This window comes from Ambystoma mexicanum, chromosome 5q, assembly GCF_040938575.1.
Source record: "Ambystoma mexicanum isolate Mex_15411 chromosome 5q, UKY_AmexF1_1, whole genome shotgun sequence".
Classification (NCBI taxonomy): Eukaryota; Metazoa; Chordata; class Amphibia; order Caudata; family Ambystomatidae; genus Ambystoma; species Ambystoma mexicanum.
This window is the reverse complement of record NC_090933.1, coordinates 1350677545-1350691900: the sequence shown is the minus strand read 5'-3', so window position 1 is coordinate 1350691900 and position 14356 is coordinate 1350677545. Positions and strand designations below refer to the sequence as shown.

The following is a 14356-nucleotide window of genomic DNA, read 5'->3' as shown; positions in this document are numbered from 1 at the left end:
GTTGATGAAATGTCCAAAAATGTTCCGAATCTAAGACGGTTTGCTGGTAAGGAAATCCAAAGCTGGCCACGATCAGTGGGTGGTTCCTACCTCATTCCGAAGCCTGATGTTAAGTCACGCCCATGATGCGGCCACCGCCGGTCATAGGAGGTTTCCACACAACACTGGAAATCTTAAGAGAGGTTGCATACTGGCCACACATGGGGCAGGACCTTGACCAATACTTGAAGGGGTGTCTTGTGTGTGCACAATTTCAGCCATCATCCCTCACGCACCGTGCACCCCTCCAAAAGAGGGGGATGACACTGCCATGGTCAGATTTTCAAATCGACTTTGTAGGCCCTGTGATTCGCTCGACTAGAGGAAACAAGTACATGTTGACCGTTACATGCTTGTTTACCAAGTGGGTGGAATGTCTCCCAGCCCCAAACTGCAAGGCAGAAACAGCAGCTGCCCTGATGATTAACCACATCTTTTCCCGTTTTGGTCTACCTCAAAGGATTGAGTCAGACAGAGGTAGCCACTTCACCAGTGAAGTAATGACAAAGATGTGGGAGATACTGGGGGTCAAAAGGAAGTTGCATATTGCTTACCGGCCAGCTTCTTCTGGGGCAGTAGAGAGATATAACCGAACCATTGTGAGCATATTAAAGAAGTTTGTAGCAGATTCTGGGCCAAGTTGGGATATCCGATTACCTCTGGTCCTAATGGCCATCAGATCTACCCCTTCATCTGCAACCAAAATGTCACCATCTGAGTTGATGACTGGATGCAAGATGGTGCTTCCTCAGCATTTGCTCTACAGAACCCAAGAGCAAACATTGATAAATGCCTCCACAACTCATGAGTATGTGGAGAATTTAAGGAAACACCTTCAGCATGCTTTTGCCTATGCTCAGCGGAACCTAGAAAGATCAGCTGAGAGTATGAAGACCCACTATGACCTGAAAACTTCCAGGAAGGAATATCAGGTGGGGGACCGGGTCTATCTATACAATCTCCAAAGGAACCAGGCCAAGCAGCGAAAATTTTTGCCTACATGGAAGGGACCCTATGAGATTATAGACAAGATCTCCCCTGTGGCCTACAAGATCCGCATCCCCAAAGGCGGTTTGGCAGAGGGGGAAGGCAAGTGGGTCCACATTAACCAGTTGAAGTGTTGCCATCCCAGGCACACTCTGCAACAACTGGAGGAATCCTCTGGAATCCTAGAGGGTACTGTCTCAGATTAATTCAGTTCTAACTTAAAAGATCCTACATATAGCCTATCAAATTCTGAGTTTCTCAATGTGGGTGTTTTGGTTTTTGAATGCAAAAAGAAATGTGCATGTTCATATGTTTTGACTATAAATTTATATTCCACCCCACTATATCAATGGTGGGGGAAAAAAATCTATGAATAGGTATTGCCGCTCTTCCTTTGTCGTCCTAGGAGAAAGAAAACCTTGAGACTGGCCAGGCAGGACGATCCAGAGACCGGGAGCAGAGACGCAAGGGGCCCGGGGTACCGCCCAATCTTCCCATCAGGACCGGCGAGGAGAACCGATCGATCCGACCGGATGGAGAAAAAGATGCTGAACTGTGCCATCTATTGGAAGAAGATGAGGAAACATCCCAGATCTTGCGAGTTCCATCAGTGAAACAGAATGGCCTTTGCAAGAGGGGGGCTTGTGGGATGTTTTTACCCATGCATCCGAGCCCTACCACAAAAACTGTGCAGTACAGGCATTGAAAACATCATGATGGCCAGAGCTTCCCAGAAAATGCCCAGGGAAATGCATGAAGAATAGGCTGCCACCCATTTTTGCCGATGTTATGGGCACAGAACGGCACTGCCTAAAACCACCATTGGACTACCCACACAGAAGCCTGAAACCATTGAGAATGGCAATGCTGATTGCCAAAAGCAACCTAGAACTGTGGGGAATTCATTTCTTAAATCCCAAAAATGGTTGCATTACCAGTACTCACCACTATCAGAAAGCCGGCGTTTTAAAACAACACCAGACATTTGTGTAAAACTGAATAAATGAACCCAAAGCAGGCCAAAGAAAGACTTACTAAGAGGTGGATACAATGTAAAGTTATATGCTGAAGTGACTTGAATGTTCATAACAAGACTGGCTGAGCTCTGCAGGTCTGCAGCAGCCTAACTGAAACTGGATTTAAAACTACCAAAAATCGAAAATGTTTAAATTAACTGAGTGACCTACTTTTGAGTGTCACATAGTTTGTCACTGTTGAAATGTCATAGTTTTGAACTTAGAATCAGCATTCTAGCTGCATATGTAAAAATTGTCTTTACTTAAACTGGGGAACAAAAAGTGACATTTTATCTGAAACCTGGCTTAATGAAACTGAATTCTGCCCACCAGCTACCCCCGACAGGAGTTGAGACTTGCGCAACAGCTGTGTTCCCAGGCCTAGCTGCCTTTTGCTGTTCCCACCAAAAGGGATATGACACTTCTCTGATTGAATTACCTGGGCTCTGCAGGAAATTGAACAAAGCCCTGTCCTGACTCAGGCAAATGTTTTATTATGGGGGTCGTAAAAGTGGCTTCCTCCTGGAAGGAAAGGGGAGGAGCACTGCCTGTGAGAGCAAGCTGGCTTGGCAGAACTGGAAAAACCAGAAATTCAACCTTGTGCTGGGGGAAACCACACCCCTTTGGGGCCAGAAATAAATCTAAAAAGATGGATCATTCATAGAGCGGACTTGTGAAAATTTTATAAGTGATATCATTATTCTTGTGATTTTTCTGTGCACATTTGAAGACGTGGTAGGACCCGGTGGTATGTTCAGGGGAGTTTTAGCGGAAAAGAGGATATTACTCGAAATGTATATATGTTAAAAATCTGACACTCCACCACCTAATACCCACACACCATGGGCACATCTGTGTAAATGCGGGGAAAAATCCAATATTGGTAACCCGACTAAAAAGTGAAATATGTTGCCATTTTTGAACCCAAGCTCCTAGGAAGAGCAGATTTGGGACAGAGACTACCTCATGTGATAGGTAATATGTACATGCAATGACAAACCACTATGTATTTGAGAAATGTGCATTTTGAATCAAATATAGATTTGTGGGCAAACTGACCAGGGGAGGATCCTCTGACCCATAAAACCTACAGCATCACTCTGACTCACAGTTCCTTCCCCAATCATGGGAGAGGGGAGAATTGGGCCAATGACAAGTTGAAAGAGGGGCTGGCTAGTGATGCGGCACACACACCCACTTTCAAAACACATAAAAGCAGACAGTCAGGACAGATAGAGACATTCAATTCCATTTGCTGTGGAGCATGCTGATCGACGACTTCACATCCAGAGATCCAGACTTCAAATCCATCAATCTCCAGAACCTGTAGCAGTACCTAGAAAGCAGAGCAGTATCCAGAATCCAGAGAGGCTAGACCAGCAGCGCAGAGCTGACCCAGACTGCTGTTAGCAGAACCAGAGAGCTGACCCAGATCACTGTGAAGAGACCCAGACCAGACCGGAGTCCAGTCCAAAACCTGACCAGATCCGTGGCGAGGCCTAATTCAAAAATATATTGTGAGTACGTAGCAGAACTGTGCAGAACCAATCTCTTAGTTAAAATAATATAATTCAATCTATTTTAATCTCACCAGAACTGCCTCCTAGAAGTTGTCACCTGTCATTTGCAAAGCTGTCACCTGTTATTTTCTATCTGCAAGCTGTAACCTGTCGCTTTGAACTTTTAAAATTTAAAATCCGGAAAACTACCTTTATTTAATCATCCGTATCTCTGGAACCGTTTGGGCTAGGAACTTGGTTTAATTTTCCTCTGAAGGCTTAGAATCTCAACTTTTCAACAAGCCTAGAACCGACTTCCTACTCCTCATACCTTTGCCGTAATCACGATTCTCGCACTCGCGAATTTTACCGCAATTTGCGATTTGGTTAAAAATTCAGCCACGTGTGAAAACAGCAGCTTCCTTGATTTCCTTGCTAAAAATTTGTTTGCCTCTTAAGAACCATCCCTGAATCATTGCTAGAGTGAGCCTGGACTAATATTAACTAGATACCACTCACCCTGAACCCCTAGAGGGAATTAAAAGCATTTTAGCATATTTTTCACTTCATTGCCAGCACATATAAAAGCATTTTGGGCCTGTGTTTCAAACTTCTGTAGTCTAAGCTTGCTGGGGTGAACTGAATTACATTTGATTGCATTTCTGAGAACTGTGTGCTTCCCTTCCATTTCCTTGCATTGCATAAAGGGGGGGGGAGTGGATTGCCAGAGAAAAGTGATTACATTGTTTTGTTGAAATCATATTGAGTATTTTCTGTATTGCATTTCATTCAACATTGCATCCATCTGAACTTATATAAAGCATTCTCTACCACCTTATTCTCCTGTTCCTATTCACAAGTGTGCTCGTGCCAGACTATCCATTATTGATTACTGCTCAGATTAAGTGTGATATTCAATTATTAATTATTATAAACTGTGATATATATATCTATTGTTTAAATTATCAAATGAACCTTTTAAACTTGCAAAACAGAACTACTTCTTGGCTCAGTGTGTTCAGGGGGATTCCAAGAGAGGGGTGTTATATAGGGGTAGTCATCCAGAACGCATGAACTGGACGTAAAGATATATCAATAAGGGTTTCCATTCAGTATCCCAGACTAGGCATTGACTTAGCTGTAGTGTTGAATTGAATCCTCTTACAAGGCTAGTTGTGACATTACAAACTGAACTGTAATAAAATGACACCACAACTGCTCCGTAATGCGTTATTAGCAACCGGCGGGTGAGCAAGCAGACAGGTTGCTCGGGAAGCCGGCTGGATCTCCCAATCTAAACCCGCGTTCCGAGCAACCTGCTCGCTGCATCCCGTGCCCCGCCATATTCCCACCACCCTCCCTCCCCTTCTTCTTTTAATCCACCCCACCCCACTTTCCTGATCTCTGCAGTGGCGGGGTGTCCGCATGGGCTGCCATGGAAATGGAAGAGGGCATATGTGGCGTCCTGTTCATTCAATCAAAATACAATGCTCTCAGCACCATGGGTTCCTAAGATTGGCAACCCCGGGGGCTAGAAGCGTTCATCTGGCATGCCCGATCAGGTGCGATCGGCCTGGGATGCTCATTAAAAGCCCTTGCTATGCTCGGGTCTATAACTTGGGCCCCGTCCAATAACACCTGCTCCCGCCGCTGGATCGGGAATGAACACTTAATTATGCGTCGGTTGTGATATCACAATGCCTGTTACTTGAATCCCAGGCGTCACTGCAGACTGTAGCAGTTAATTAAAGCAGTTACAAGTGTTTCATATTCCTGGCTTGTTCAATATTTATCTGTGACACTTTACAGTGATTCATTGCTAAAGAACATTTTATGGTAGCATGTTTAGTTCATGCACTGCTAACACTGCTAAGCGCTGCAAGTTAGTGCTTGTGTTAAAGTACATCATGAAAACGTGTTTTCAATGCATTTCATTTAAATGTTTAAACTATTACTCTGCAACACATTAGAAGCTGCATTGTATCTTTTGTAATCCAAGCAGATTCTACATTGATTATATTGACCAGCAAATGGATTAGATTAAGCACAAGGCTAGGTATTATAGGGGATGACAGCGTGTGGCCATGTGTTATAAGGAATAAAATACCCCCTACTGCATTTAAAAAAGGATATTGTGAGTCACATCAGAGTTGTGTGGCCTTTCAGAGGAAGTTGGGCTTCTTCAGCCTTGTTTCTCTTTTGGTCACAGGACTCCGTGGTGACTTGCAATATTCTCATAATGTAAGGTAGGGTGTACTTTATCCAGGGTACTACAGGATGCATAATAATGGGAAGTGAAAGGGGTTATTGCCATCGATACAATGACATAAGAAAGGAAGGACACGCTGATGTAACTTGTTTCTTTTGTGTTTTTTGCAGTATTGCTGGAGAGAGCGTTCCAAAATCTGCAAGGAGTCCTCTGGTGAGAGAAACCACACAACATGGCTGGGAATAAGAATCCGAGGTAGGGCCGGAAGCATTGCTTTGCCTGGATGATGTCCTCATTAATGTTTGTCATTTACTCCAGGACAGTAATGACCCGGTGACCAAGGTAAAGAGCAGAGCGAGACAGGGACGCTTAAAATAAGCTCTGCGGTGCTGTTACTTGCTGCAAAAGATGGTCCAGCGAGTGATTATTGCCTTAAAAAGGTCCAAAACATGATACTGTTAACAACACTTGCAAGTGCAACACGTGGGTGTCAGTTAGATAATACTTAAATATAAAAATTAAAAAATGCACCATACGTAATATTTTATTCTCCACTGCCACCGGCCAATGCAAGGTAAAGAAGGCAGAGCATAGACTAGAAGCCTATGCTTGCACCGAGGGAGAAGAAAACACAGGGCAAGGTATGTTCTTTCCTTTTAAAAACATGCAGTTATTGGTGAGTGTGGTAAAGATCCCAGAGGGAGTGAATGAGAAATCGCTCTGCTCCGGTTCCCCTACCACGACCGAGTGTCCTGATGGAAGATTCCAGCACATCTCCTACTTTAAGCTATCAAAGCGCTTCAAGTCTTAAAGGAAACGTTTCAGAAGGAAAGGTCTGCAATCATAGCTGATTGTACTGCCAGAAGAGAGATGACAGCAGTGGGAGAGAGAACAGCCATCACAGAGAGAGCAGCGACTCTGCAGGAGCCTCACGTGCCTAAATGATCGGATGAGATTGCAGTGTTAAAAGCGCCCATTCCTGCCCTACGTTGAATGAATGAGGATTTGGAAAACAGAAGAAGGAGAGATCATCTTTGAAAGAAGGGGCTAGAGTGAGTGCTATAAACACCTTCACTGGAATACTCTTCAAGCAAACTTACAAGCTAAAGCACCTGATACAATGAGGAGCAAAGCTTGCAGGGTAGCTTGAGGTTCTGCTGTTCCTGCGGGTTTTCGTGGTGTTGCACTGTTGTGGTGGTCATGCTCTCCTGTCCATCGTCATCTTTTTGACCCTACCACCCCCCTCCTCCTGTATGTGTGGCTGCAAGGACTGAGGACTGAAGGATTGAAAATAGACGCTGAGGAGTAGCAGAAGTAGAGGGGCAATTTGATGTATCTCTATAGGTTTGTTTGAGCCACTTCAGTCCCTGAGTGCTACAGTTGAAGGTGGCGGTTTGCAGCCGCGAGAGTGGTGTGTGAGTGGTGCAGAGCCACTTGCTTGAGCCTGAACCTGAGCACGGAGCCTGCGGGCTATCTGAGCAGTTACTGGGCCACTGAGTCACGAGTTGATAGTCCAGCTTGGTCTGGGCTTGCCATTGTTTATTGTTGCTTGGCCTGTTTACTACTACTCATTGCAATGGGTTGCTCGCTGCTTGGCTATCTGAACATTGTGATGGATGGTTGGTCTGGCCGATTTGAGGAGTCTTGTGGGGTTGTGTGCTGCTGTGAGGTTGTGGAGCAACCTAAACCCCTAGGCCCTCTCCAGCCCCCTTGTATGCCTCGTTTATCAGTGTAGCCCCTTCGGTTTCTATAACATTGGTATTTTTGGTGACTTTGGTGGTTTGTGCCAGCGTTACCATCAATGTTAGTGTTTGAGGGCACAAGGATGTGTTGTGTGGTGAGTGCTGCCATTGAAGTTGACAGGGAGAATCATTTGACAGAGATCTCTGTTTGATGTTATGCATGGAGTACTGCATTTGATAGACAGGGCACTCAGGTCCCAACACCATCACTGTTGCTGCCTTTCAATACCGAGAGGGCCTTTGACAGGGTAGATTGGGCATTTTTGGAAGCATTTTTGAAAAAAAGTAATGCTGGTGCAAAGAGTATCCATATGATAATGGCTAACTGCAAATGCCTTAAGGCATGGACTATAGTAAACGTATTTCTCATGGAGCCCTCTATCACCTGTGTGCGTGGAGCCGCTAGCAGCGAGGACACAGAGCAACCCATTGATTTGGGGACTGGCATTTGGCCAGACTAAACATGAAACAAAATAAAATGAACCTATTTGCAAACACTTCCAAAAAAAGGGGTTTTGTATAGGGTGTGCGCTAACATAAAGGACAATATCAAAGAAATCAGAAAATGAATATAATTGCACTGAATACCAGAATGAACCAAAAATGCACACACGTTCCAGAGAAAACCAGAAAGAACGATTTGCACCCTTTTTGGGCTGATCATTTAACACAACATGTGTTGTGGCATTTAAGCCTGGGACTTGCGTGAATGAACATTGTGGTGACGCCTAATCCTTTATTTGCGCGCACTTACTGTTTGCAGCTTGTAAGATGGAATACATATTGGCATCGCAAAGTCAAGTGCATCGAATATTGATGAAATCACGTTTATCTTACCGATTTAAGAACTGTGGATACTGTTAGGTGTCGCTTTCCCAAGGGACTGGGCATCTTTTCAAAGACCCGTGGGTCACGTCGTAATGGTTTACATCATTTCAGGAGATACTTTGCAGGCTTCCTATTGGGGACCATTATCTTTTTGTCAAGCCGGAACTTAGAAGCTATCACAGGCCCTGCCTTGAGAAAGCTCCAAGGGGGTCGAAACACGTGTAGGCTGCCTTAAAGGCCGAACACATGACTTTCTTGTGTTGTATTAAATGATCAGCCCAACAAGGGTGCGAATCGTTCTCTCTGGTTCATTCTGGTATTAAGTGCAATTATATTCATTTTCTGATGTCATTGATATTGTCCTTTACGTCAGCGCACACCCTATACAAAACCCCTGTTTTTGGAATTGTGTGTATCTGCAGGTTGGGGGGGGGGGGTGCAGCAGACCATTTCTTTGTAATTTTCTGGCCTTTTTCGTATCTATTAACAGACAGCTCATTACCTGGAAATCCCATTGTAACTATATGCAAACAATGTTATTTTATCGATCTCTAAACCAGAGAGATCATCACAAGAACTACAGAAAGAGTTAGCCTTTAATGGTGAGGTAATGGGATTTAAGATTAACGAAAAACAAGTCAGACATTTTGACTTTAAATATCCATGAAGATATAATCGAAGCTTTGATATTGATAGCACCTTAACACTTAATATCACTCTAGCAACCCCACGCTATTTGCAGCCAACTACCCCGGCATACATGACTTGATTAAAAGAACTAGAGAGGTCTACCCCATGCTCAGGCAGAAGGTAAGCATGCACCAACATGTGTTAACCCCTCTGTCCCCACAGGCCATCCACACCCCCTGTCGCCCCCCTGTGATGTTCCCTTCTGCCCCCCCTTCTTGCACACAGGTGTTGCCTGTTTTGCTTGATTCTTCTACCCAGCTCCCCTTCAACCTCCTCCTGCCTACTTCTGCAGGAGTCTGTCCTGATACATTCTGGTTTCACCATCTCTGTCTTGTGGCCAATGTAGGATTTGACTATTATGGACTTCATTCATTCACGGTGCGTCACTCTTTCTCAACTCTCATGCTGGACTTCCTTTGCCTCTTGTACTCATCGTGGCCCTGAATCATGCTGTTCCCATCTTCATCTTGTATCCTGCGTTGCATGATTATGTGTTACTGCTGACTTCAGCAATTGTATTAACTCTCCCCTCTTGCTTCTCCACTCTTTTTGACTGGTTACTCTCTGTTCTCTCCTCCTTTCCCTTCTCCCTTTTCCTTCCTCCTCCCCTTACTTTCCTCTATGCACTTACTCTATCAGAATTGTCCCTGGACCTAATATGATAGCAACCTCGTCTGTTTCCTCCACCCTCCCATTACTGTTTGTTTCCTCCCCACCCCCACCCTCCAGCACTATCTGAAATGTTGTTAGGCCTAGTATGATAGTCGCTTGTTTTGTTCCTCCCCTTCCCTTTCTCCACTCCTCTCCCTCACCTTTTGTTTTACTCCGGCTCTACTAGAAATGTCATCAGGCCTAGTACGGTAGTTGCCTGTCTGTTTCCATTTCCTTCCTACTCCCCCCCTCCCTTCCTTATCTATATTTTAGCTCTTGCACCATCTGAAATGTTGTCAGGCCGAGTACGATAGTTAATTTCACATCCTTACTGTTCATGGCCTGTAAGAATCTTGTTGTATTTTACCTTGTTCCCTCCCTTGCCTTGAAGCGCTCTGAAACACATTGGGTGTAGGCGCTATATAAATAAACTATCATATCATCATATACCTAACTTTGTCAGGCAGAATATCAGTCATAAAAATGAACATATTGCCCAGGCTATTGTACCTGTTTCAGGCTGTCCTGATACCCAACCTAGCCCGTTAAGGGAATGTGGGCAGGGGTATGCCGATAAAATTATATATTTGATCACTGCTCCACGCCATAATTGTCGTCGACATTTTCATCGGCGCAGTTACGGGCGGCACAGTGATCCCATAGATTCACTTACAATAATGACAAGCGAGCTGTGTATCACAGCTGCGTTACCACTAATGTCACATTTCATTATTAGATTACAAAACCTACGGGGAAGTTGGGTTGGTTAAACGTTCAAGCTACATATAGAATGTCTATGGATTAGTAACTCTATTGGTTAATATCTATCTGATGGCTCCCCCGTACCCATTCTTCTAATGATAATATGTCTAATACATGATTACAGGGACAGTCAATTGGTTGGCTTTGTCCATCATGGATGGTGTGTTGAAGGGACTTTTCAATGGTTGGCATCGACCTTACCAACCTTGGACATTTTGCAAGGCGTCAAGATATGTGTGAGACCCAGGTGGGCAGATCAAACTGCGTTGTCTGCCATATTTGCACTTAATGGATACCTTCCTACTCATCCCAAGACGATGAGACCTTGTCTTTGCTTTGAACTTATCCTTGTCTGTTTTCTGGTGTCTGCGTGTGCTCTGAGGGAATTCTGCATGTGCCTTATCAGTATTTGGAACACAATACATTGCCAGTGTCTTCATGTCTGAATCACGTGTTAGGGTACTGCGTTTGAGAGTGGATTTTCTTCAATACATTAAGATTTTAGCTTATTCTAATGTGTATGTTGTAATGGTTTATTGAGAGGGCACACTCAACACAGGGAGTTCCTTCCCTCCCCACTCAAGTTGTTACACAACAAACTGTTTAACAGAGTCTTTACTTCAGCCCTACTTCAGACGCATACCATACGCCTTGAATCCTCTCACCCTGAGTTAACAATGAGCCAACAAACAGGCTGGTGTACAGGACATATATTTGTATTTATTTAAATTAAAAATAATAGAAATTTCCAAGAAAATATCATACACCAATTTATCCCTGGCACAACACAATGCATTTGTCTCAAAATGAATAAATCACAAAAGTGAAATCACAGTTTTTTACTTTCTACAAATTTTATTTCAAGAAATAATTAGCTGGCCATTGAACACATTTATAGATGTAGTGCTGCACAATTTAGATTTTCCTGCACACCTAAAATGCTAGCAGTAGGGTTTTAAGATTGGGACAAATACATATGACAATTATGATTTCCCCCATGCTTTTGGTTTAAAATAAACACAGAGTGATTAAGCGGTTTGCTTTTCAGACCCCTTCCTATTTTGGTCTTTGTTGGGGAAGTCGGACATAAAAATTGGAATGATTTGGGGAATTTTGGATTTCAGACCCCCTTCACTGAAAGGCCTGAGTTAGAGGGAAATTGGACAAAAAGTTTGGGCTGATTTAAGAACAAAGACACCCCTGTTCCTTAACAAAATCGGGATCAACAGGACAAAATGATTACCCAACTAAATTATAGGCTATAGTTTTTCCGCACACACTGGGAAGTGAGCTTTGTTAATTTCAAGTTTTAACAAAATCACCCCATAGTGTTCCACCAAATAGGGAATTAATTAAATGTATCCTTTTTAGTTAAATAGCCTAAAGATCTACACAGTTTTTCCCCAAACATGCCGAAATAAAAGGGAAAGAGTAAAGGCAAGCAGACTCCGACCTCCTTTTATGTTCCCAGGGATAGGTTTTACTTACATAGAAAAGCTTTGTTTAAAATTCAGAAGAGCCAGCTGCATGTCAGGACCCTCTGGAAAGATAGGGTGGGATCTGGTCACTCCACTCTCAAGGATGGTCTCCCACTCTCCACCATAGAACACAGGCCAGCTTTGAGGCCTTCCTAGAGATTGACAGCTCCACGCAGATGCATCAATCTCCTCTGGTGTCTCCTTACAGCTGTCAAATGGTAAGCTGCAGAAGCACTCTTTTGATGGTAAATTTCAGCAGCTCCTAGTGCAGCCCCCCTTATATAGCAGAAATGACACCACCAATTGTACAATCTTGGTGATGTTTCTTGCAAGAGTTCTCCCAACTAGGATTGGACAGTTACGCTTCTCTCTTCCCCCAAATCCAGCCCAGCTCAACAGACTGGTTAAAGAGTCTGGAGCATATATACCATTTGACAGCTGTAAGGAGACACCGCAGTAGATTTGCAATCCCCATTTGATCTCCTGTCAAGTTTCTGGCAAAAACTGGTTGTGTAACAAAAGTCATTCTTTTTCTGGCTACTGCCATAACATATATATTTTCCTTTTCAGTTAGTCATGGGTAATTAAAGAAGACGACACCCAGTCCACACCATGTCGAACAGACGTTTGGCAATGTTCTGCCATTTTCACAGAAAGCATAATAGTTATGAACATGTCATTTCCTACCCATATTCCTAATGTTACTCTTCACCAGTTTGCCAATTCCTATATTCAGGACATTTTCCGATCCGCCAGGAACCCAGTTTAACTTGCATTACAGTTCCCTAACTTGTAAGTGCATGAAATGTATATCTCCAGAATTGCCTGGAAATTACCTAAAAAATTGTACATAAATGAAGAATACCCGCCTTATGGTTGCTGGGGAAAAGGTTATAATAGTGCTTTTAAATGAATTGTAAATCTGTATGTTCAGCAAATGGGAGATGTACTTTATCCAGCCATCTGTCTCCCTGTGCTCGCCTGTAACCAGAGTTTTTTTTATCAGTCTCTTTGTGTTGGAAGCTTAACCGTTGAAGTTGGAGTTTCAGTCGCCTTTAATTGAATTGTCTTCAAAGCTCCCCTCATCACACCTACTCTCTACATTGTGGTCATGCATCAGCCAGACAAAATGGTCGTACAGACACAGACAGTCTAAAGGACACTTGGTTGTCCACACCTTCCAGAGCAAGGCACATTGTATTGCAGTTGTAAACACTAGGATGCCAGCGTTCCAGTGTAAATGTTCCTTGTGACACATGTCCGTCAGCAACAGGGTTTGCCTTTGGCCTACAGACATTTTTCCAATGAAAACAAAGTGGCTTTTAAAATATCACTGGTATTTTGTATGCAAAACATAATACACATTACTTTTTGTCAACATGCACCTTGTCTTTTTCCACTGACATTTTTTCTGTTAGCAGCATTTTTCACATTTAAACTGCAAGTACACATGTAAAGCCGTTTTTGGGGTCAGTGTTTTAAAATCCTGATTTTTTAGGTGAAAGGCATCATCTGTTTTCACTTGCAGCCACAGGCAATGCCATTTTTTTGTCAGTGTTGAACAAAACCTGCTTTTCATGTGAAAGGGACTTTGAATGCACCCCACAATGTTGTGTTCTTCATGACCACTGTGGACACTCCTTCCCTGTTCTCTATAGAGTGCCTTAGCATAGTATTGTCGTGAACCTGGCATCAAGGGCTGGTTGTTTCTATGAATTCTATTTACTTTGGAAGGTTGATGTTTTGTCTCCTGGGAATTATTATCTCGTCTCTGCATCCGTCCTGCATGCCTGCTACTCACTTCTGTGCTTGACCTTGGCGCGTGTGGCAATAGCTGTTCTAAGTAACTTTACAGCTTCTCAGATCAATGTGTTCTTGTAAGCTGGGCACTTGTCTGAAGTCCTGATGCTTCTGGCCTTACTACAGCCTCTGTGCTAGGAAAATGGCTGTGCCTTGCTTCACTCTCTGTCATGTCTGTGCATTATTTAGTTCTACATGCTGATGTAGTAGGTCAGCCTGGCAGCGGGCCATAGAGTAGGTCGGATGAAGATTGGTGTTGAGGGGAGCATGGTGGCAAGGATTACTCGGGGCAAGGTGTTACTGGGAACCTCCTTTGGAGGATGGTTGGGGGAAGAAAAAAGGGGCAGTAGCGCTGTAAAGGAGGGGGGTGGTGCATGAACCTGCTAGCCTGGGGGGGTAAAAATAGGGGGAAGAGGTACTGAAGAAGGAAGGGCATGGCCTCAGGGAGAACATAGGGGGAGGAATTGGGGGGAAGGGGACGGAGCAATGGGCAGGAACTGATGAATTGTTGAATGAATTAATTGTTTTGGATTGTTATTTCATCTGTAGGCTGTAAGGCCAGTGAGCCAGGTTAGCGTGTATTTGTGAACTGTGGCCTCTCACATTAAAGCAACCTTTTCAACTTCAAGCAAGTCTGGGAATTTTGTGCAGTAAC

The 14356-nt window shown here is 43.7% G+C and overlaps 1 protein-coding gene across 3 annotated transcripts in view; it reads left to right on the top strand.

The window, feature by feature from the left end:
* LOC138498133 (GTPase IMAP family member 7-like) overlaps positions 1–14356 on the top strand; it is a 272213-nt gene that overhangs the window by 160154 nt on the left and 97703 nt on the right. For all 3 annotated transcript variants that reach the window (XM_069622005.1, XM_069622007.1, XM_069622006.1), the window contains exon 2: positions 5921–6005. In XM_069622005.1, coding sequence (XP_069478106.1) covers positions 5921–6005 — 85 coding nt within the window. The remainder of the gene's footprint in view (positions 1–5920; positions 6006–14356) is intronic.